The sequence below is a fragment of the Chenopodium album genome, chromosome 3 (assembly GCF_948465745.1).
Source record: "Chenopodium album chromosome 3, dcCheAlbu1.1, whole genome shotgun sequence".
NCBI classification, from domain to species: Eukaryota; Viridiplantae; Streptophyta; class Magnoliopsida; order Caryophyllales; family Amaranthaceae; genus Chenopodium; species Chenopodium album.
The window spans coordinates 79,250,901-79,275,515 of NC_137836.1; the positions used below are offsets into that span (position 1 = coordinate 79,250,901).

General features: G+C 34.2%; 5 protein-coding genes across 5 annotated transcripts; 3 read left to right on the plus strand and 2 right to left on the minus strand.

Annotated features, from left to right (window-relative positions):
* Positions 1-3,441: 3,441 nt before the first annotated feature.
* Positions 3,442-4,330, minus strand: LOC145624375 (uncharacterized). The gene has a single exon (XM_081677398.1). The coding sequence runs from the start codon at positions 4,156-4,158 to the stop codon at positions 3,721-3,723; it is 438 nt and encodes a 145-aa protein (XP_081533524.1). The 5' UTR covers positions 4,159-4,330; the 3' UTR covers positions 3,442-3,720.
* A 1,646-nt stretch (positions 4,331-5,976) lies between these two features.
* LOC145625463 (GDSL lipase-like) lies at positions 5,977-7,904 on the plus strand. The gene is made up of 5 exons (XM_081678500.1): positions 5,977-6,276; positions 6,411-6,535; positions 6,661-6,894; positions 7,153-7,405; positions 7,672-7,904. The coding sequence occupies exons 1-5, from the start codon at positions 6,009-6,011 to the stop codon at positions 7,902-7,904; spliced, it is 1,113 nt and encodes a 370-aa protein (XP_081534626.1). The 5' UTR covers positions 5,977-6,008.
* A 4,642-nt stretch (positions 7,905-12,546) lies between these two features.
* Positions 12,547-13,554, minus strand: LOC145625464 (uncharacterized). Its single transcript, XM_081678501.1, has one exon. The coding sequence runs from the start codon at positions 13,552-13,554 to the stop codon at positions 12,547-12,549; it is 1,008 nt and encodes a 335-aa protein (XP_081534627.1).
* A 2,273-nt stretch (positions 13,555-15,827) lies between these two features.
* On the plus strand, positions 15,828-19,201 carry LOC145618390 (GDSL lipase-like). The gene is made up of 5 exons (XM_081673166.1): positions 15,828-16,201; positions 16,305-16,426; positions 17,926-18,168; positions 18,294-18,552; positions 18,656-19,201. Exons 1-5 carry the CDS (start codon positions 15,928-15,930, stop codon positions 18,886-18,888), a joined length of 1,131 nt encoding a protein of 376 aa, XP_081529292.1. The 5' UTR covers positions 15,828-15,927; the 3' UTR covers positions 18,889-19,201.
* Positions 19,202-20,822: 1,621 nt separating this feature from the next.
* On the plus strand, positions 20,823-23,395 carry LOC145618400 (GDSL esterase/lipase 4-like). Its single transcript, XM_081673175.1, has 5 exons — positions 20,823-21,173; positions 21,332-21,453; positions 21,948-22,181; positions 22,404-22,656; positions 22,792-23,395. Exons 1-5 carry the CDS (start codon positions 20,930-20,932, stop codon positions 23,022-23,024), a joined length of 1,086 nt encoding a protein of 361 aa, XP_081529301.1. The 5' UTR covers positions 20,823-20,929; the 3' UTR covers positions 23,025-23,395.
* The last annotated feature ends 1,220 nt before the right edge of the window (positions 23,396-24,615 follow it).

Sequence of the window (24,615 nt, forward strand, 5' to 3'; positions counted from 1 at the left end):
TATTGTTGTTATTATATTTCGTGTGTGGCCTGGCATTGAAGGGCGCAAGTTATTTGACCTAAAGTCCAAACTAAACAAACCTAATTAGTTCAAATTTTGTTTGGATTAGTTTGGACTTAATATATATTGAGAGATTTCAACCCAAAGAGGTAATGTACAAGTAGGGTTCATTATTGAGAGATTGATATAAAGGGAAAGGAAATCATTTTGAGATGGGGTTATAGTTTAATATAGGCAATATATCATTATATTGAATTACTTTAGTTGTATGGTATTTTAAAATAACTTTAGTTGTCTAAAATCAGAGTTTTTTCTTTGATGGTTGGGGACTTATTAAAGTTTCTTATTAGGATATATTCTCTTCCCTTTACTTGAATATATGAGAAACATTTGATTATTGTCAAAAATTTGAAATTATATTAATAAAAAAAATATGAAAAAAATTGGTAGGTTGAAAAAAAAAACTCATTAAGACGGATCTAATTAATAAGGCACCACCGAATAATTTTTTTTCATGTCTATTACTGTACAACTTACAATATAGTCCAAGTTCAATCATTATTGAACATAGGATCAACCTAGCTAAAATAAATATTAATTTCAAATTATCTAGCGTATTTCAATGCAAGCAAAATGAACGTAAGCTATAACTTGCCCGATTGTCGCAATTTTCTAGCTTCGTCAGATTTTTGTAAAACAACCATAACTTTCTCATTTCTTATTCGAATTGGGTATATAACCTATTGTTGGAAAGTTCTAGAATCAAGCTATCACCTCAAACTTGAATCACCTCAGATCACTTATAGTTTGAAACAAATCTGCATTTAAAGTCGGTCCTATTAGATTTCGAGCCACAAATAACAAAACACAATAATAATTACTACCTCCGTTACATATTATTTGCAATGATTAGACATTTTCCTCTATACTTTATGTCAAATCGTTGCAAATAATATGTAACGGGGGTAGTATAATAATAACAAATTATAATTTTAGGAATTGAACTTATTTTTTATACACTAGTCAGGTTAGCAATCCATTAGAAACGCTCAGCCAAAAAAACAAGATACCGAGTAAGAGTAATGTTTAACACAAGTTTACAAAGGCTTAGATTATCCGTCTAAAAACAAAAGGCTTAGATTAGTACCTTATGAATTTATGATAGTCAACTCGAAGGTCCTCTTTATTAGCTAGATAGTGTAGCTACTACAACTAGCCTACTGCTACGAATTGAACTTCGTATATAAAAGGCCAAGCAACATTAATACAAATCAGCCCAAAATATTAGATACGACTGTTCAGCGGTCCATAATAGGACCAAATCCGGCCTAATTAAATTTGAAAAGTTCATCACCTGGATTTTTGATTGGTTATGCTTAGACGTGATTAATAAATAGGGTTGAAATGCTGACGGATTATAAAATTTGTTTTGTTCCCTCCATGAATAATTACCAATAGGGGCAGAAACATAAAAGCAGCGGGCGAGCGCGCTAGCGCAAAAGCCGTTGTGCCTTCTATCGCCGGAAGGTGCAGCCGTTTTCTTGCTGGATGACGCGAAAGCCTATAGCATTAGCTCAGCCGTTGCTTGTTACAGTTCTGATATTCTTTAAACAAGGGGTTTGCAAATATAGTCAGATATAGCAGAAACCCGCCGAGCTAATACCAATCAAGTCAAACTACATCTCAATTCCTTCTATCAACATTGTTTTAGCACAAATCATAAGATTAGAATCAACCCAACTCTCCTATACTGCAAAACCTTGTGTTTTTGCTTGTTTCACTAATGTTCTCATTTTTTTTTTCTAGAGAATTATATCCATATTATATATAAAATCTATGTAAATTAAAACGAAAAAGAGGTTTTAGGCGTGTTCGGCGCTAGCTTTTGAGTAGCTTTTAGTGGTTTGACTTGGTCAAATCACTACTTAACAAAAAATGTGAGTGTTTGGCAAAATAGTGGTTATGGTAGCTTTTAGTGGTAGAGGTTAGGGGTGAGCAAACCGGGTACCCGGTCAAAATTTTAGGACCCGGACTTGGAATTGGTTGGAACCGGGTCCTAAAATTCGGAACCGGAATTGGAATTGGAACCACCGGATACCGGTTCCGGTTCCGGGTACCCACTTGTGTATGTAATTTTTAAAATATAATACAAATTATAATTTTATTTTAGTTAGGTTCATTTTTAGCATTTAACACTTATATTTATATGTGCATTAAGCTATTTGTAATTATGTTAGGTATTAATAATACTTTTTTATTTTATAGATTAGATACATTCAATGTATTTTTATTATTTAAATTTAATTTAGTTTAGCATATATTGGGTAACCGGGTACCCAACCGGTTCCGGGTCCAAAAAGTTGAGAATTGGAATTGGAATTGGAATTGGTTATAACCGGGTCCTTAATTTATTACCCAGAATTGGAACCACCAGGTCCAATTCCGGTTCCGGACCCGCTAGTTCCTAACCGATTCCAATTCCGGGTACCCGGAATTTTTGCTCACCCCTAGTAGAGGTAGCTTTTATGAAAAGTTAGAAAGATTAACTTTTGAAATTAGAGGCAGCTTTTAAGGTAGTTGTTGAAAATTTAATCTATAGTTTTAAAAATAAAAGATTGATTTTTATATATAACAGCTAGTCAACCACTACTTTACCAAACACTCATATTTAAATTATTTATCTTTAAAGCTAACAGCTTGTTGACAGCTAACAACTACCTACACAGCTAATATCTACCTCCACAGCTACAGCTACCTTAACAGTTATATTTTGCCGAACACGCCATTTGCTTTTCAAATATACAACAAAACCATTAACGAACTACCGAGTAGTTGTTTTACCAATTTTACACACGGTATCTTATAAAAAATTTCTTTCTCATTTCTTTGGTTACACATCTTTTTTATATTATGATCCCTCTTCGGCTCTTCTTCTCTCAATGTCCCTTATTCCATGGATCACCCTACCCTTTCTTTGTATTGCCAAAAGCCTACAAATAAACCCTCAATTCCTCTTTTTGGTCGCTCCCCTTGTTATCAAAACTACCATGTACCATCTTAGCTTAAAAGAGTGTTGACATAAACTACTATCTTAACTTTAAAGAGCATTGACATATTTTTCTATTTATTACTTTCTTTTACTTAAAATACCTATTTTTTTCCACCGATTTTTATATCCCAAAGGATCTCATTTTTTTCTAGAAAATGGAGCAATTCTTATAACGCATTATTTAGGTGAATTAGGCATGATGTTACACATCCTAACTTGTTATGAAATCGTACTTCAACACATGTCCATAGTATAGTGTGATAGTGCTTAGGTTCTTAGCATTATAGACCATGAGAGTATTTAAATCGATACAAGCTGTATCCATTTCTAATAGACTAATAGTATATTCTATGTCAATTAAACTAGATATGCAAACATACACTAAAAACTGATTGGAAAAAAAGATTAAACTTCTCTAATCTTAGTACAACTTTATTAGAGGCACTTATTATGTAGCCAAATAAGTACATAACACAAAACATACACACTTGACAAACATCTCATTTGCACAGATTAACACAAAAACATTAAACAAAACACAAGAAACGAATTTACCCAGAAAAAGTAAAATCTAAACAACAATATGTACTCATTCAGGCATTAACACAAACACCTAGCGTGCAACCCCTCAAAACACCATTCCCATCACATAACTCCCAAAACCCAGAAAACTAAGCCGATTTACCAGCTTCCTTCATCTTAGTAGCCTCAAGATCAGCAGCTTTCTGCAACAAATTCTCACTCCCACCTTCAAGAGCCATTTGAATAGGCGATTCACCCAAACCATCAGCAATAGCAAGCATAATCTTCTTCATTTCAGATCGAAATTCCTCGAGATCAACAGTCCCACTGTGATCGATATCAAACTTTTCGAAAATGGAGTCGTAAAGGGTAGTCAATTGCGCCGGAGTTGGGCCGCCGGAGTCGACGCCGAAGTGGGTTTCGATGAGCCGCATCGATTCGAACGCTTTTCGGAGTTCGGAGCGGGAGAGGGTGCCGTCGCCATTGAGGTCGAAGGTTGCGAAAGTTTTGTCGACGCTTTTGTTGAATTGGGGTTCGTCTTGTACGAAAGATCTGACTGTTGTTCCGTCGATGATTACCACTCCCATTTTTGCTGCTCTCTTTGATCTTTCTCTCTCTTAGATGAATGAGTTGCTCTGGTTTTTCAAGGCAACACTGATTTTTTTGCTCTGGGTTTTGTGGTCTAGCCGTTCGGTTACGATTGGGATTTTTTCCTTTTAGCGGAGGATTATTTGTAGAATTTTTATGTCATGACTCATTATTCGTCGTTAAACAATACACTGGGAGCTTGTTTTGTTCAGCTTATTAAACTTACTCAGTTCAATTCTTATTTTTTTCTCTCATAAAAAATTGACAATTCTATTCAGTTCAGTTCAGTTCAGTTTTTAATTTTCTTCTCTTACGAATATAAAATATTCATTCAAGTCCAATTAGTTCAGTTCAGTAAATTAAAACATACCCTACATTTGTATTTATAAAACAATGCCTTAGTATGTATGATAGGTAAAGTCGATGTAATCATTGGCATGCAAAATGAGTCATTTTTAGTACTACCTCTATTTCATTTTTTTTTTTGAAACAAATCAATTCATTAATCAAAAGCCATACATCATCTACAAATGAAATTTAAATCAACAAATACATAAAATTGAATCAAATAAGGGTTTCCATCATCAAAGCTACGATTGTTGAATAGGTCTTGCACTGTGCTACATTTCCCGCACACATCGTTGAATTATACAGCCTTTTCGGAGAGTCCGGTTTAACAATTTGTTGTACCCGTAAGGATGATTTTCATATGATTCACTTGAACGCCTTTGAAGATTCGATAATCGTTGCGATCCCGAACAACTCTTCACCAATTACCTTTTGATAAACCTTAACACAAAAAAAAAAAAATCCAAAACAAAAACAAATAACAAAACTAACCTACAAAAACTACGGACTCCACCATAGGGAGACGGATGAATATCTACACTATTCGTGTAGATTTATTGAAAACTAAATTGCAAAACAAAAGAAATTAACTGAAAAGGGTCAGAAATTAGACTATTTTCAGCCTAAACGGCCAAGAATTTGAAGAAACCTTGAAAGAGGAAAGGAGATGAGAGAAGAGGCTAGATAATTTAATTTAAACATATTGTTTCATATTATTTGCAATGATTTGACATATTTTATTCACAACATATACTTCAAATCGTTGCAAATAATTTAAAACGAAGACAGTAATATTTTTATTTCCAAATTTGACCTCAAATCCAATTCAAAGGACTAAAATGACTCCTAAATCGAGCAAGTTTTAAAAAATTAGTCAAACTTATCAAAATCATGAAAATATTGAAAACAAACAATTGAAAAGTAAAAACACCTTTTTCTTATTTCTAGTTTTTAATATATATTTTTTTATTTTTATTATTTTTTTTTAATGAAAAAAAAAATGCCAAACAAGTCCTAAGATTTATAAAGTGAAAAATTAAAGGGTGGTACTTTAAAATATTGATAAATGGGGTAGTTACTACGGAGTACTAAATAAGGTATTTTGAGTGGTGATTATTTACCAAATATCACGAATATGATCTTCAATTACCAATTTAAAAGATAATGCTACCATTTTTGCAAGATCCTTTAATAAATTTTAGCATTCTTAGCATCAAGAGTAATAATTTTTTCTCTCATAAAATTATAAATTATTCATGTAATTAATGTTTAAAAAATATTTAGTTCTAAATGATGCTTGATCCTTTAATTATCACAAATCACAATATGACATATACAAGGACTTGGTAAAAAATAACACTTCAATTTTTTGACTAACAAACCATTAATTATAAGCTTGCTCCTTGCATAGTATTTAGCACTTCATCTCTAATCTCCCAAAAGTTTCAAAGGAACGAAAAGAGCTGATTTTGGTGATCAAAACAACATTCGTATATATTACATGGCAAAAACAGTGAGAAACTTGTGTGTTAAATTGGCATCATTATTAGAGCTATGTGCAACTCTACTCTTTGTTTACCCTGCCATCTCTTTTGCCGCACAAGACAACACTCCCTTCTTCGTCTTCGGCGATTCGCTCTACGACAACGGTATGTCTTTGTATACCGGCGATAAGGAAGCCGGAGCAAGGTATTGGCCTTATGGCGAAATTTTCTTTGGGAAGCCTGCTGGGAGGTATTCTAATGGCCTCAATATCCCTGATTTTATAGGTAATTACTTATACTGTATAATACAAATATAGGTTGTTTGCATTCAATTTAGCATATTAAAATGTCAATTACATTAATATATTTGTATTTCTTGTCCTATTTGTTGTTGTTGATGTTACACATGATTTTGGCAGCTGTATTTGCGGGTTTGCCATATATGCCACCACCATATTTACTACCGGGGAATAAAAACTACACCAATGGAATAAATTTTGCTTCTACAAGTGCTTGTGTACTTGTCGAAAATTGCCCTAAGGCGGTATTCATCTTTTTTTTTGTAACAAGCTAATACAGAAGCTTTATTTTACAATGGTTACAATTTTTTTTACCCCGCTATAATTGATTTAATCTGGGTATTTTAATTTTTTTTTTTTTTTTGTATAGATAAATTTGAAGATGCAATTGGACTACTTTGTTCAAATGGTGCAAAGTTTGACCAAGCAAGTTGGGGAATCGGAGGCTAATAGGCTGTTATCCAAAGCAGTCTATTTATTTGACGTTGGGAAAAATGATTATGTTACTCTTCTCCAAATGAATCGCCAAAAACGTCCTCTATCCTCTTCCGAGAAGAGTCTCTACATGAAACAAATACTTGGCAACCTCACCATCCACATCAAAGTAATATTTTTATTCTCTCTCAATAATTTAATTTAAGCAAGTGCATACAATACTAAGAAATCGAATTGTAAATTACAATTAAAAAGGTAACACTGGTGACAAACTAAAATAGCATATGTGACTATTAATTTTGAACTGATGACAAATTATAATGTAATCATTCATGATCACATACTTGTTGGAAATATGGGATTCTCTATATCAAAGATGATTAATTTCTAAAGTAATCAAATATTCATGCTATCATGCTTGATTTAGACCATCTACAAAAAAGGAGGAAGAAAATTTGCATTCCAAAACATTGGTCCTATTGGATGCATACCATCAATTAAATATACGCTTGGATTTAATGGAACTTGTGCGGAGGAGCCACTAGAGCTAGCCAGGATGCACAATGCTGCATTTGCTGCCAAAGCCAACACATTGCAAAGCAAATTACCAGGATTTACTTACACAATCTACGACTTCTACGCCGCGTTACACCATCGTGTCTTACATGGCAACATATATGGTACGTACAATTTATTCCTTCCTTTCAAAGTTATTTAATAGGTCATGATTAAGGCAATGTAACGAAAAAAGTCTATATACCTCTTTATGCAAAGTGATAGGCCCAACACAACGTGTGATTCTGATTCAATTCAATTTATATCAAAGTAACCCAACTAGTGAAAAAACGAGCTCTTTCTATAAATCAAATTTATCGAGTTCACACACATTGTTGGATTTATATATACTTCCTCGTCTTTTAATTACTTTGATTGAAATCAACTATAGGTTTTAAAGAAACCGAAACAGCGTGCTGCGGAAGTGGGGTGTTCAATGGTGATTATACTTGCCAGAATAAATCAATGACCTTCTCAGTGTGCTACAAAGTGAAAGATTATTTGTGGTATGATGCTTGGCACCCGACCCATAAAACTTGCCGGCAATTAGCAAAAGAATTCTGGAGTGGAGGATACAACACTGTTGCTCCTTATAATTTAAGGACTTTGTTTGCCATGAGTTGATTAAACTTCTTACAAATAATCTTGTATAATGGAACAACTTTGCTATTATTTCAGGGTACAAGTTTTCATAAGCCACAACCCTTAAGTCCAACCACAGTTATGGGCCAATGTGCTGATCAATAAGCCATTGTTGAAAAGAAGTATGGATTTAGCTTAACTAATCTAACAATCTATGTAAATAATGTGGTGCTACCTACTACTTGGTGTCATAGTACCTATAATGTAACAAGAATTGAACTTTTTTTTTGAAACCAAGCAAACTCGGACTTATATACAATTGAACTTAAGACCTATTAATCTATTATACTTACGACTTCACAAGTTACAACTTAGTGATCTGACTAGGTGACTAAATTATTCAATTGAAATAAACTTCATTTACCTTTTCATATAGCTAATCAAATAATGAAAATTTATTAGATCTACACATTAGAAAATCGAATGCACTGTAAGGACCAAGTAGTATATCAAACACTATGACCAAGTCCGCCAAAACATTCAAACAAACCCTAGGCTAATTCACAGCAAATTATCAACTTAACAATTCACCAAGTGATATAAATCAAATGGACAGCAAGCACAAGCGAATGAACAAGCAACCACATGGAAACTCCAACTTCAACCTTGTTATAGAGGCCACTTCTTAAATCAAAATTAGACATAAAAACAAAAGACCATCATTCTTACTCACAATTCGCAAACGTATATACATATTTATTTTTTTGTTTGAAAGATAAGATACATTAGGTAGATTAGGAACGTCTTCTCGTAAGACCATACCCTAATTTGTCTAAATATTTGTAAAAAATAAGAAAACTTAATACATAATAAACAGGTCAATATCTTAATGGGTCGGAGTAGAATATCTTGATGGGTCAATATTCATAATATTTTGGACTCACAATTCGCAAACATAAGATACGAAGTACAATAGCAAATCTATTTGTGTGTATTGTACAAGATAACTACATAAAGAGTAAAGTATGACCGATTGTGCAAGAGGACAGAGAGAAAACAAGAGCATAATATCAGCAGAGGGAATGTTCAGTCATTTCTCATTAATTAGCAGAAGAGCAGCACAGTGTGCTTATGTACAGCAAAAACAAAAGGGGAGGATTTCCTTACACTGAAAACAAAATAACAGCTATAAGGAACCTTCCTAGCAATTACATGACAGCACAAAAAGACACAAATATCTAGCTAATCATTGTTGTAAAATAACGGCTTTGATACTCTTAGAGAAATGACTGTAATATCCTTTATTACCCCCCTTCAAGCTGTGTGCTGGTAGAGAAGAAAGCACCCAGCTTGCGCAATATTGCTTGATGTTGCTTGATGGATAGACCTTTGGTGAGAATGTCAGCTAGCTGATTCTGTGAAGACACATGATGTGTGATTAAATCCCATGAGTTCACCATATCCCTCACATAATGACAATCGATTTCAACATGCTTAGTTCTTTCATGCAGTACTGGGTTAGCAGCTATAGCCAGTGCTGCTTGATTGTCACAGTGCAAAATCACAGGCCCTAGGTACTTGATGCCCATATCCTTAAGCAAAGACTTTATCCAAGTCACTTCACATGCTGTAAGAGCCATAGCTTTGTATTCAGCTTCAGCAGAAGACCTAGCCACCAGAGATTGTTTCTTTGCTTTCCAAGAAATAGGAGATTTTCCCAACAAAACACAGTAACCTGTTGTGGATCTTCTAGTGGTCGGACAACTGGCCCAATCACTATCACAGTATGCAGCCAATTCTGCTGCAGAAGAGCTTGCAAGCAACACACCTTGAGAGACAGTACCAGCTAGATATCTTAGCAACCTTTTTACAGCTTGCATATGAGTTGAAGTAGGGGAATGCATAAATTGACTAAGCAGCTGAACTATAAAGGATATATCAGGCCTGGTAATTGTTAAGTAGATCAGTTTCCCTAACAATTGCTGATATCTAGCAGGATCTGGGAGAGGTGTCCCTTTATCAGCAGAGAGCTTTAAATGAGAATCAACAGGAAGCTTCAAAGGTTTCACATTCAACAACCCCTCTTCTCTCAGCAGGTCAGTTGTGTACTTCTTTTGGGAGATGAAAATTCCCTGATCAGTATGATCAATTTCAAGGCCTAGAAAGTACCTTAGAGACCCAAGATCTTTCATATGAAAATGAGAATCCAACATTTTCTTGATTCTAGCAATTTCTTCCTTGTTGTTACCTGTGATCAGCAAGTCATCAACATATACCAGCACTATAGTTACAGAATTGCCCTGCATTCTAGTGAACAAGCTGTAATCAGCTTTTGACTGAGTGTATCCAAAGGATACTAAAGAGGTGGACAGCTTTTTGAACCATTGTCTGGGTGCTTGTTTGAGCCCATACAATGATTTTGTTAGCTTGCACACAAGAGTTGTATTCTTGCTTGGATTATTTCCCTGAGAATCAACTGAGATTCTGCTGCCTATTCCAGAATATCCTGAAGGCATGGACATATATACATCCTCTTCAAGGTCACCATGCAAGAATGCATTTGTGACATCCATCTGAGCTGTGAACCATCCATTCATAGCTGCAACTGCTAACAAGGCTCTAACAGTTGTCATTTTTGCCACTGGGGCAAAAGTTTCACCATAATCTAGGTCATATTGTTGTCTGCAGCCAAGAATCACTACCCTTGCCTTGTGTTTCTCTATCTCACCATTAGATTTATACTTAGTTTTATAAATCCGTTTGCAACTAATCACTTTCTTTCCCTTTGGCAGAGTTGTCACTATCCAGGTCCCATTTTTTTCACATTGATCTATTTCATGATTCATTGCATCAACCCAATGCTGTTGGGTAACAACATCTCTATACAGAACTGGATCACTATTTTTCTCAAGAGTTGACATAAAACAGTAAAACTCAGGTTTTACAATTGTATCAGCCATATTTGCTATTTGTTGTCTTGACCTTTTTCCCAACTGAACATAGTCTTTCATCCAGACTGGCTCTTTTGTTGGTCTTCCACTCTGTCTCATTTGAGGTTCTTGACTAATTTCTTCGAAATTTTCTGCAGTTTCTGTATTTTCAGAGTGTTGCTGTGAGCTTGTGATTTGTTCTTCCTCAGCATCAGTTTCATCATTTTCACACATATCAGTTTGTTCATCAACAAACAAATTTCTGAATTTTTCAGTCTGATTTAGAACACCAGGGACAGGCTTCATATATTTGTCAAGAGAATCTTTATGGAAAGGAAAGATTGTTTCCTCAAATTTCACATCCCTGGAAACAAATATTTTCTTTGTTTCCAGTTCCATCAATCTATATCATTTCTGTGTAGCAGGATATCCCAGGAACAAACAAGCTACCCCTCTAGGTTTAAACTTGTCTGCTACAATGCTTGGATTTGCTGCAAATGCCAAGCAACCAATTACTCTGAGATGTGAATAGTTAGGACACTTTTTGAACAACATCTCATATGGAGTTTTGTTGTTTAAGACAGAAGAAGGAAGCCTGTTTATAAGATGAACAACTGTCATAGCACAGTCTCCCCAATATTCCAAGGATAACCCAGCTTGAAACCTCAAGGCCCTAGCAATTTCAAGAATGTGTCTGTGTTTTCTCTCCACTCTAGCATTTTGCTGTGGTCTATCAACACAAGAGGTTTGGTGAACAATTCCTAACTTGTCAAAGAAAGCCTGACAGTGTTGATCATGAAACTCAAGAGCATTATCAGATCTCAGAAACTTGATTTTGCAGTTAAAATGATTTTGGACATAATTCTGAAAAATCTCAAGCTTAGACAAAGACTCAGATTTTTGTTGCAGCAAATAAATCCATATCATGTGGTTCTAGAGTAATCATCCACAATGGTGAGAAAATATCTATATTTTCCTCTGGTGCACACTCTGTATGACCCCAGATGTCCATGTGAATTAGTTCAAAGGGAACAGAAGCATGTGATTCACTCAATTCATATGGCAATTTTGTAAACTTAGCCATGGGACAAGTTACACAAACTTGAGTATTATCGTTGATTGTCTTTTTCACACACTCAATATGCTTGAGCTTTCCCAGGGAAGCATGCCCTAGTCTATGGTGCCATATAGAAAATGGTACCAATCAATTTTGTCTCAAATGTTGCAGACAGACTTGTGTGATGTGAGTGTTTCTCTAACTCAGAATCACCTGACATCAGATTCATATCACTTTCAACAAGGTAATAGAGACCATTTCTAGCCTTCCCTACTCCTTTAATTTTCTTTGTGATCATATCCCTGATTGAGTGTGACTTATGAAATGTCACTTCACATTGAGAATCCTTCAGCAACTTCTGAACTGACAGAAGATTGTGTTTAAAATTTGGCACAATCAGAACATTTTTCAGAAACAAAGAATTGGGAAGCTCAATTGTTCCCAGGTGAGTTACTCTTGCTGTATCACCTGTAGGCAAGTTGATCTTAAGACATTCTTTGCACATTCTTAGATCAATTGCCATGTTCAAGTTTGCTGTCATATGATCTGAGGCTCCTAAGTCTATTATCCACTCATCTGTGGAAGACACAGCAGCATTACAAGACACCATACCAGAGAAGCTATTATCTAATTCTTCATTAGTTTCACTGTCTTTAGACCCACTACCTCCTGGCAGAGCCTTAAGAAGCTGCTCAAACTATTGCTGGGTGAGAGTTACAGTTCCTGTGTTGCTGTTTGAGGTTTGAACTGTAGCAGCAATCTTTGGTGCAGCCCTGTTATTCCATTTCTGATCCTGAAATCTGGATCCAGGCTTCATATTACCACTCTTGTGTTTGTGATGCCATTTTGGATACCCAACAACAGTCCAACACTTATACTGAGAATGGCCTTTTCCACCACACTCACTGCATTCAATCACTCTTTCACCATTATTCATCTGATTGACTCTAGTGTTTTCAGAATTGGTGTGCACTACAGCCCCACCACGACTGTACATGGCTGACAAAGTGTGTTCTGAACCAGACAAGTTCAGCACCTCTCTTTGGCTCTCCTCTTGTTGCAGCATAGAGCATGCTGATTCAACAGTTGGTAGAGGTGTCAACATGAGAAGCTGTGTTCTCATAGCACTAAAAATATCATCCAAGCCATTCAAAAACTGAAAAAGCCTATTTTCTTCTTGATATTTTGATATTGTGTTCAACAAATTTCTAATCTCAGCAGAAGTTTCAGTTACAGCAGGCAAAGCATTCATTGAGTCTATTTCTTCCCACAAACTAGTCATACTGGTATAATAGACATTTATAGGATTGTTGTTTTGCCTTAACTTATAGAGATCTCTATTCAACTTATACTTCCTAGACTCATTTGACATAGAAAAACGTTTTTCAAGCTGCACCCAAGTTTCTCTAGCACTATTAACATACAAGACAGATTTTTTAATAGTGTCAGACAAGCAAGCATGGATCCAGGTGATTACCATTGAGTTACAGGTATCCCACTGATCTGCTTTCACAGAGTCTTGAGCATAAGTAGATCTCATAACAGTTCCCAGAACAAACCCAATCTTCTTCTTTGCTGTGAGTGCTATCTCCATAGATCTTCTCCAAGATTTGTAGTCTGCTGCTCCAGTGAGTTTACCAACACTTATTGTGTATGACCCATCATTTGGATGCAGATAGAGAGGACTATTTGTATCAGCTGCCATAACAGGTTATAGAAAAGAGTGGAAAAGAAGAGAAGAGAAAGAGGAAATGAAAAATTTCAGCAGAGATACAGAGGATTCAAATGAGAATGCTATTCCAAGTCTGCAGTTCTTAGTCCCGATTTTGCACAACCTGGCTCTGATACCATAAAGAGTAAAATATGACCGATTGTGCAAGAGGACAGAGAGAATACAAGAGCAGAATATCAGCAGAGGGAATGTTCGGTCATTTCTCATTAATTAGCAGAAGAGCAGCACAATGTGCTTATGTACAGCAAAAACAAAAGGGGAGGATTTCCTTACACTGAAAACTAAATAACAGCTATAAGGAACCTTCCTAGCAATTACATGACAGCACAAAAAGACACAAATATCTAGCTAATCATTGCTGTAAAATAACGGCTTTGATACTCTTAGAGAAATGACTGTAATATCCTTTATTACTACACCCATAACATGCACATCATAATTCATAAAACAACAATCCATTGTACAATATACATATATATCTAAACGGGTTTCGCCTCGATTCAATTTGGATATGTAGTGTATGTCCCTTTCTTATCCTTAAGAAACTTTCTCACCGGAAATAAAAATTGACATCCTCTTACTAATATGCGTGCAAACTAGATCGTACAATTGAATACTTTTCTCATACTCATAAATCACAAATTGCATTAAAGTAGAAAGTCAAAAGTGATACAATAGAGAAGAAGTTTCCCAAAAGAAAAAAATAAAATAAAATTGTAAAAGACAAAATCTGTACCAAAAACAAAATTAATAAACTAATTAATCCGTAAAACATAATCATTTACATATTTTGGCAATACCTTTGACTCATTCTTCGTATTTTTTGCCAGCGAAATGTATTCGTCTACACATGATCGGATTTGTGAAAAGACTGTCCAAAAAATACTTAATCAAATCTTATTAACTTATTATTTTGCACATGGATGATGACGATCATTATGAAATTGGTTGTTGTTCTACAGTATTCTAGCACTTTGATCAATTAATTAATCTTAATATTTATTATTTTAAGGAGGGAATATAAGCTACTAAGTATTTGTTTCGTAATATCAAAGATTGAATCAAGCATGTGATTTTATCCGACAACCTAAGTGGTACTACATACAAGCTAATGATTCACTTACTTATGATAGTTATAGATGTTTTTTTGTTTGTTATTTTTTTATTGTTTCTAAAATGTTAAACTCTAGTTATTATATTCTATTTAATATGAAGTATTATGTGTTAATAAAAAATATTAGTCGTTTTTTTTACAGGAAGAAAAAGAATTTCATTAGTTGAAAATATATCTTAAAATTACGCATCATGACAATTTATTAAGGCTTCATATTGATAGAGTATAAAACATATTCCTGGGCCTCAACCATCAGCTTACCCAGGAATATGTTTTATACTCTATCACATATGATATGCGATACTTTTTTTTTTATAATAAAATATATTACAGAATTTTATTTAGTATAGTATTTAAAATTTGGTTTGTTAAACGAGATATATCAAACTAGAGCATTTTTTTGGAATAAAGAGTATAAAATATAGCCATGAATATGATGGGTGTAGATTATTTGATTTGCACCTAATATAAATAAATTATGTACTTCATCCTTAACTAATCTTGTATTATATAAGCTATTTATTTCCTCCATCCTTAACTAACTGTCCATTATATGAGTTAATTATTCACTACATCCTTAACTAATCAACATATTTGTCTTCTTTAGTAACCGACGTTTAATCACTTTCTTGTGCAAAATGAAACACTATGAAATAATGTAGCATTATTAGTAAGCAAATTAGTTAAACACTCAAATCAAAGGATGTGAACTCATTAAACAAGTCAAGTGAATCAGTCAATATTACCAGACAAGTCCATAACCATGAAAAAAAAAAAAACTTATATCATTTTATTTATTAGTACTAGTAAAAAAAAATTAGACTCGACCTCAAACAAGCAAAGTAAACCCGACAACATTGTGGTGCAAGACCATAGCAAGACTAGCAAGGAGCAAAAATATTTAATTTGTTAAAAAAGACAGCTAACCAGATTCAATTACCTGACATCCTCAAGTACTCACACATGTATTCCCCACTTGAATTAATTAAGCCAAATTATGTATTAAAAGACTCGCTAATAACTTTAATTATGTTGGGGGCCCTGCGCCATCGCACAAGTTGCACCACTTTACCTCTTGTAATGCAGTTGTCGCACACCAATCCACATTCCCACGTCTCTAACAAAGCATAAACGTGTTCTCAATAGCCAATTCTATTACACCTTTACCAACCATTTTCAACAAATATAACAATACAAGTTGGTTTTTATGCGCAAACTTGACATTATTCTTCATGGCAGCAGCAACAACAACAACAGCAAGAAGTAGTAACATTTTGCCTACACTATATGCAACACTACTCATTGTATCCCTTACTACTTGCAATGCCAAGAACAAGAATGACAAGAATCTCTTATACGTGTTCGGCGATTCGCTATTCGATGCCGGTATGACTTTGTACACCGGTGTTGCGGGAGATGGTGCTGAATTCTGGCCTTATGGTCGGACTTACTCTAAGAAGCCTGCTGGGAGGTATTGTGATGGGCGTGTCATCCCGGATTTCTTAGGTACTTATTTCGAATCAACAAAATAAATTTTTAAAATGAGTTGTTGTATAAATGTTGTTTGATTAGTCCATGAATCATATGTTTATGGTACTTGTTTTGGCAGCTGAATATGCGGGGTGGCCGCATCTGCAGCCGTATTTGCAACCAGGGTTTGATGATTATACCAAAGGAACCAGTTTTGCTGCTGCTAGTGCTTGTGTGTTGGTTGAAACTCGTCCTGGAAAGGTATTTTTTTTTTTTTTAAAGAAAAAATTGATCTTATTTTTTTGAAAATGAGTATGGAAATATAAATTGGTACTCCCTCCGTTTCATTTTCTATGGCGGCGCCATGGTTATTAAGCGAAATTATGATTGGGATTATTGTGAACACATGTTTATAGAATTATGAAGAGTTAGGGTTAAAGATTAGGTGTAGTAAATCAGAATTGAATTGGTTTTTGGAAGAGAGAAAAAGTGGGCGATTGATCAATTGGGATGATTGGAGTTGATCTCTTAGTTTGATGCAATCGGCGAGGAATTGAGATCAGTGGATGAGACTTACTAGATCTTTGCAAAAATAACCTTGGATCGGAGTTTCTGGGTATTCGATCAGAAGTGAATTTTCGATCAAGTTCTGTAAACAGGCAGTTAGGGAAAAATTTGGAGTATTGGCGTAGTTTGGAAAAGATCAATGCGAAAATTTTGGAGTATTTTGAGTTTTTTGTACAGCTTTAGTAAGTTCAAGGGATTCAAATGAGGCTGAGTTTGCTCATAGCTATTCTTTTTGCTCTAGTTTCAGTATGTGTAAATGGATTCAATCAATGAATGGGTGTTGTTGTTGCGGCTTTAATGTATGTGATGGGTTCGTATGAGGCTGAATTTTTGCTATCTTGTTTTTGCTCTGGAAACCTAGGACAAATGAAAACACACAAAGTGCCTCGGAGTTGGCAAATTTATTGGCAAAAGATGCAGAACATCATCGGAGTCTTCAAAAAGAGCAGGATCCTTGATGAATGAAAGAGGCCGAGTGGATGGGATTGATGTCGATCACATGGCTTTAATATTTTAATCTGGATGTTTAGGGACTTAAGGAAGGAAGGAGGCACTTGCCTTGAATGTGGTTTTGATAGACATTTGATCAAACAGTTGGTGACCATGAACAGCTATGATATGTGGCACCCAACATGAATTGTTGATGATAAAATCAATGGCCAAATGCTGTAAGACAAGTTTTGGGATATGAAGCTGTTTTCGGTACTTACATTAAGAGTGGATTATTTAGATCAACAATGTTATCAAGAGCAATCAACACTAGATGTTTGGTCTCAATATTTAGTGAACCTTATAATATGAGAACGAGGGAGTAGTAGTACATAGTTACATACCAGTACTTGGTAAAAAGTGGAAATACAAGTACTTGTATACATTTGGGCATCCTTAAGAAACAGGACAGTTTAACCACTTTCATCTCAAAACCAATTGGTAATAGAATAAGTTGCTCGTTAAATGAACACACGCGTGTTATGTGAACATCATGAGTTACTTTCAGAGGATTTAGCCGATACACTTCATGCTACTATGCTAGCACCAAGTGTGGAATACATAACTGATTATAATCTACTTTACAAAATGCATTGCAATAATCTCAACATGAAGATACATTTTCTTTGGTCAATTATAATTTAACTTGATTATTTTGTTCATAGATTGTCTCACATTTTTTTACTTCTTTTTTTGCCTGCCAGATAAATTTGGCTTTGCAAATGTACTACTTTGTTCAAATGGTGCGAAAATTGAAACAACAAGTTGGAGAATCAGAGGGCAACAAGCTGTTATCTAAGGCAGTCTACTTGATTGACATCGGAGGAAATGACTACTTTAGCATTTTCGAGCCGAATAAGACTAACCTTCCACAGCTTCCTCTCAATCCTCAGTCCAAGAAAGCTTACGTTAATCTGATACTCAGTGAACTCACCACCCACATTTATGTAAGAACTCCTAATCCTTCTTTCTTCTAATAAAAAGCTTTGCTAAGTTCGACTTATTTCAAACAAAATAACTTCAATATAACTAACAAATAACTTTGTTTATGTTTATGCTTTGATTTTTTTAGACACTTTACAACAAAGGAGCACGGAAATTTGCATTTCCTAACATTGGTCCTCTAGGGCACTTCCCCTCAATGAAGACCCTTTGTATGCTACGACCCGAAAAGAGCTGTTTAGCTGATCTAGACGAGCTAGCTAGGATGCATAACGCTGCATTTGCTAAACTGGCTAACAAATTGCAAAAACGATTACCAGGGTTCAAATACTCAATATACGACTTCTACACCGCTGTAGACCTCCGTGTCCTCAATGCTTATAGTTATGGTACGTTTATGTTTTGACACCCTTATAACAACAAAAGAAGACAATCTAAAATAGTATGCGTGACTATATGACTTACATTTTTCATGTCAATAATGTATGATAGGATTTAAGGAAAGTATAACAGCATGCTGTGGAAGTGGAATGTACAACGGTGACTTCACTTGCCAAAAGACGGAGCACAGCTTCTCAGCTTGTAGTAATCCACCCGATTATTTGTGGTTTGATGCCGGTCATCCTACCGAGAAAGCCAACCAGCAATTTGCATATGAAATGTGGTCGGGAGGACTCGACGTTGTAGCTCCTTACAACCTGAAGAGTTTATTGGCCATGAGTTGAATTAAAGCTTCACACATTGCTGGTAGCAATCGATGAAACAAGGTGTCATTCGATAATAGTAGTGAGATATATACTACTTGTAGCATGTGCGGAAAAAGTTGTCACATTTGCTGTTTGTATTACTTGGTAAATGTTATCATTATACCGTTTGTAGATTGAGTGCTTAGGAAAAGTATGAAAATAGTCCAACAATTGTAAAGGGCATGTAAAATTGTGTCATTTTTTTTGTCATGAAGGTCTTAGGAAGACAATATGACTAGTATTTCCAAATGGAATCCAATTATTTATTCAACAAAGATTCTTTTTATCTTTAGTTTTGAGTTACTACAAGAATTTTAGCATTAATATATCTTGCAATACTATATACTTGTAATTCATTGACTAATTGATACAATGGGTTTGATGGCTTAACACAAAACCTTAATTCTTGAATTTAAACTGGGGCTGATCAGTTTGAGCAACAAAATTTTGGGCCTATAGCTATTGTTCTGGCCCAATGATACGAGTTCTCTCGCAACACTCAACAAGTAGGCCTTCAGGCCCAAAAAGATCAGCAGCAACAGCAAAGTTTTAATGATTCCCCCCCCCCCACCCCCAACCCCTCCCTTTAATATACTATACTTATAAATTTGTAATAATTTTTTTTTTTGGAAACCAATTATAAATTTGTAATATTAATATGAGGAGAATATAGAATATTAGATTTGGTTGAACGAATCAGATCAGATCAATTAATAAACCTTGATTATCTTGTCACATGGATGATGATGGGTACCAGACTATCAGCCCATATGACATTTTTATTTTTTATGCATTTATTTAAGCATTTTGCTTTCTTAGTTGCCATGATATGATGATAGGTTTTTTTCCTTTTTTTTTTTTTAATATTTAAAAGTAAAAACTATAAAATGTGGATATTTCTTCCTTTTTTTTTAACTCCCATGTACTTGACTTCTTCCGTCTAACCTATTGATGACATATTGACATGAGGTAATGATGTATTATACTCCATAATACCTATAAATTAAATTGATGTCAACCATTGAGCTATTCATAATTTCATATGTATAAGGGGGAAAATATTTAAAATGTACTTCCTATTGTTTAGCCAATAAACACGGTAAATTGATAATCAGCTAGATATAATGTAGTAAATGGAACATGGACTGTTTCAAATTTTCAATTCACAAGTTGTATATTTTCAATTTTACCGTATAAATATTTCTTATGGAGTAATTATTATGTTTTTTTATAATACATACATTATAACAAATCTATACTTAGTATTTAAAAAGGCAAACCAAAAAAAACATGTGTCATCATTTTATTACACTTCCCTATCTTCTTCTTCAACTCAACATGCCACATGTCGTTTTACATTTTTTATTTTTTATTATACAATTTTTCTTAACTCTTTCATTAAACACTTCATCTTCATCTCCCCTCTTTAATTCAACCTTTTTAATTACTCTCTTTGATTTTAGTCTCTCCATCTTCTTTCTATTAAGTCTCATTTTAAATTAAAGTCTCAAAATTTTTATTTATTTAATTATGTTTTTATTTACATATTACACTCATAATTATTTATTGGTATTTTCTCACTGGTCTCTCAATTTAATTTTCTATGAACAAGCCGTGCATTGCACGGGCCAGAAGACTAGTTGATATTAATAAACGATTTAAATACTCAATAGTTCAATACTAATAAGACTACTCGTTTTACTGCAAATAGGCCATTAATTTCAACCTAATAAGGATAGGATTAGTCCCCATAATCTACCATTAAACATGATACAGTCTCTAATCATTAAGCATAAATCATAAGATATGGTGTTTCATGAATTAAAAATGGAGCGCACATAGTACGGTAGAATGCATACCACGTCCTAATAATTAATCACTAACGTGCTTCCATTTAATCAAACTCTGTATCATACATTATTTCACCCAATTTTACACTCCAAAATTTAACCAAAAAAAATATAACAAATAAAGCTGGTCTATTCTTGATGCACAAAATTAAACACATTGACTTTTTTTCATGGGAAGAAGAACAAGGACCATATTGCTAACATTGGCGCTATATGCAACTCTACTCTTTACCACCTCCAATGCCCAAGCCAAGACTCCCTTATTCGTGTTCGGCGATTCGCTCTACGATGGCGGTATGACCTTGTACAACGGTGTCGAGGGGGCCGGTGCCGAGTTTTGGCCTTATGGTGATACTTACTTCAAGAGACCTGCTGGGAGGTATAGTGATGGTCGTGTAATCCCAGATTTCTTAGGTATGTATATATATTGCTACCTTTAAAATTTGTTCACTATGTTTTGTTTTAATTAAGCAATCACCTCCCTAACATATATTGTTATCTAAAGTTAAATAAGCTCTGTGATTCGAGTGATTTTCATTGATCAATACGTGTATGTGCACATGTTATGGCAGCTCAATATGTGGGTTTGCCATTTTTGCGGCCATATTTGCAACCAGGGCTTGAGGACTTTACCCAAGGAATTAATTTTGCATCTGCAAGCGCTTGTGTGCTGGTTGAAACTCGTCCAGGAACGGTATTACTTTTTTTAATTTTTCTTATTATTATTTGCTAAATTTACGTTTTGTGTCATTTTTAAATTTTTAGGCAGTGCGCATTTAATAATTTATATAGAAAATGAAAATATATGGAGAATCGATCCCAAGATTGGAACTGGGAGAAGCTCTTACTAATTGAGTTATCCTTCACTCTCAATTACATTTCTTCTAAAAGAATTTCTAACTTATGGCCTTAAAAAGTGCTCGTTTTCATTTTTAAGATAAGTTTTAATAAAGGCTACTCAAATTCAATTTAGGATTAAAATACATTTAAATAGGTTTGTTTATTGAAGTTTTGGCCTAGTGATTATGATTTGGGATATCCGAAAAAATAAATTAAATTCATCTAGTACTTCTGTAGTTACTATATACTTCATAGTACATTTCAATAATCTCAACATAAGGTACCATTTTACATTATTGAGTATCAAAATTTGATTTAAATCATTTTGTTCATACGTTTTTGTTCCAGATAAATTTGGCAAGGCAAATGTACTATTTCAACCAGATGTTTCATCGATTGAAACTACAAGTTGGAGAATTTGAGGCTAATAAGATAATATCCAAAGCAGTTTACTTGTTTAACATTGGAGGAAATGACTTATTTAGCCTTTTCGAGACGAATAGGGAAGGATTCCCTCTCTCCCCTTTTTTGAAGAGAGACTACGTGAACCAGATACTTGGTAACCTTACCAATCACATTTACGTAAGATTTCTTAAATCCAATTTCTACTTTTAAATGTAATTTCTACTTTAGTTTGTTGTGATTTAAAGAGTTAGCTTCATATTTAATTGATTATATGTCAAGAAATTTTAACGTACATGGTTCTGTCAAACATAACCTATACTCAAAGTCTTACAAACCTCGGATTAATCATTCAAACTATTCAACTAATGATGTTGTCTATGTATATCCTCAATTATATAGACAATCTACAGCCAAGGAGGAAGGAAGTTTGCGTTCCAAAATGTAGGACCTATTGGGTGCATGCCATCAATGAAGTCTATGCTACACTACGATGGAAGTTGTCTCGAGGAGCCACTAGAGCTAGCCAGGATGTACAACGCTGAATTCGCGACACTAGCTAATCGATTGCAATACCGGTTACCAGGGTTCAAATACACAATATACGACTTTCACACCTCCTTACACATCCGTGTCTTAAATGGCAATAGATTTGGTACGTCTATATTTCAATTTCCCTTTTATCACACGTCCTAAATTAAAAATAGTACTCTGTATATGTAACTATAATATATGTATGTATGTTTTAGAATCTACTTTTATAATTCATCACCTAATTTATGAATGATAGGATTCAAGGAAAGTGAAACAGCATGTTGTGGAAGTGGACCCTTCAACGGTGGCTTCACTTGCCAGAAGGAAGGGCATAGCTTCTCAATTTGTAGCAATCCAGCCGACTATTTATGGTTCGATGCAGGGCATACTACCGATAGAGCTAACGAGCAATTCGCGAGTGAATTTTGGTTGGGAGGACCCAACGTCGTTGCTCCTTATAACTTGCAGAGTTTCTTGGCCATGAGTTGATTAAACCTCTTCACATAGCTCGTTGCAACTGACCAAGCAAAGGTCCATCTGCTCAATTAGACCTCCTACTATATACTCCCTTCATTTGATAATTATAATCTATATTTTGCAAGTTTTGGCAAAAGAAATTTACATTACACAAATCACTAGTATTAGGGCTAGTAATAGAATAGTTGTCCAGGTGAACATGTACAATTGTGTCATATTCTTCTTAGTCACGAGGTTTCAACCGTGAGAAAAAATTTTCATTTTTTTTTTTTTTTTTTTTTTTTGTGTGAGAGATCCACAATCCCAGAATCCACTGAAATCGGGAGGGAATGTCTAACCACTTGAGTTATCCCTAATTGTCATGAAAAAATATTCTTAGTCTACATATGTTTAGGGTAATGTAACTATTAGTTTAAGACAGAAAATTTAGAAATGTATACTATTTTTTTCAAATATTATTTTTATGTGTAGTTTTGAGCTAAAAAAGGTTTAGCAACACTAAATTCTTGAATCAGTAATTGATCATGTATGATGGGCCTCGGCAATCAACGAATGGCAAAACATATTGGGCCAATGGATGTTGTACTTCGGCCCAATAATATAAGCGGTCTACCAAAAATATGGGCTTCTGGCCCAATAGGATCGACAGCATGTGAAGTCCAGCAAAATGTTTAGCCCTTTAATACAACAACAACGCATCCCTTTACTAATATTGATTTTTTTTTTGAATTTTTAATATGAAATGTTAAGCTATATTCCACTATAAATTTTGGAATATATATATCTTCCTATTTTGTGTCAAAAAAAAAAAAAAAAAAAAAAAAATCTACTATAAATTCAAAGCTATACACTTGCAATCTGCTATGTTTGATTTATTTTTGACTTGTTTTAGACAACGACATAAGTTCATAAACTTTAATACGTTGAAAGCAATTTAAATAATTCAAGTAGAAACAAATTACTAGAAAACAAAACGTTAATGTATACGTCTAGTGTGAATTTCACGTTGTATTCTTTCGTCGCCTTATGTTTAGATTTAATAGTTGCATGATGAATTATGATTACATTTCCTGACATTTCTACTCAAGGAGAATGATAGAAATAAACCTAGAGAAAGATTATTTTCTTTCTTCTATAAATTTTTTTACCATATCTTGCATTTCATTGTGTATATCGTTGCTTCACTTGTCATGAAAGAATATGGTTGTCATAATTAAAGATCTCTAGTTCTCTATTGATTGAACAAATGATTATTTACTATGTTTTCATGCTTTTCTCCCTATCTAGTTTCTTGTACGAGGTAAAAGACATAAAAGAAGAGTATATTGTAATATTTTCAAAACAGATTTTAATTTCTAAATTTAAAATAAACTTTGTACACCTCCATGTTTTTATGTTCTTTGCACTTTGGTTTTTAACATTGATCATAAACACATAAACTCCGCTTTGATCATCGTTTGTAATTTATATACTTCGTATAAGGAAAACTATATTCATGTGCAAATTAGTTAATTAAATTTATCTCAATGTATACAAGTATTTTTAGGAAATCAATTTAAATTTTTTTTTTACTAGAGATTTTATCAGTCAAATTTATAGATTG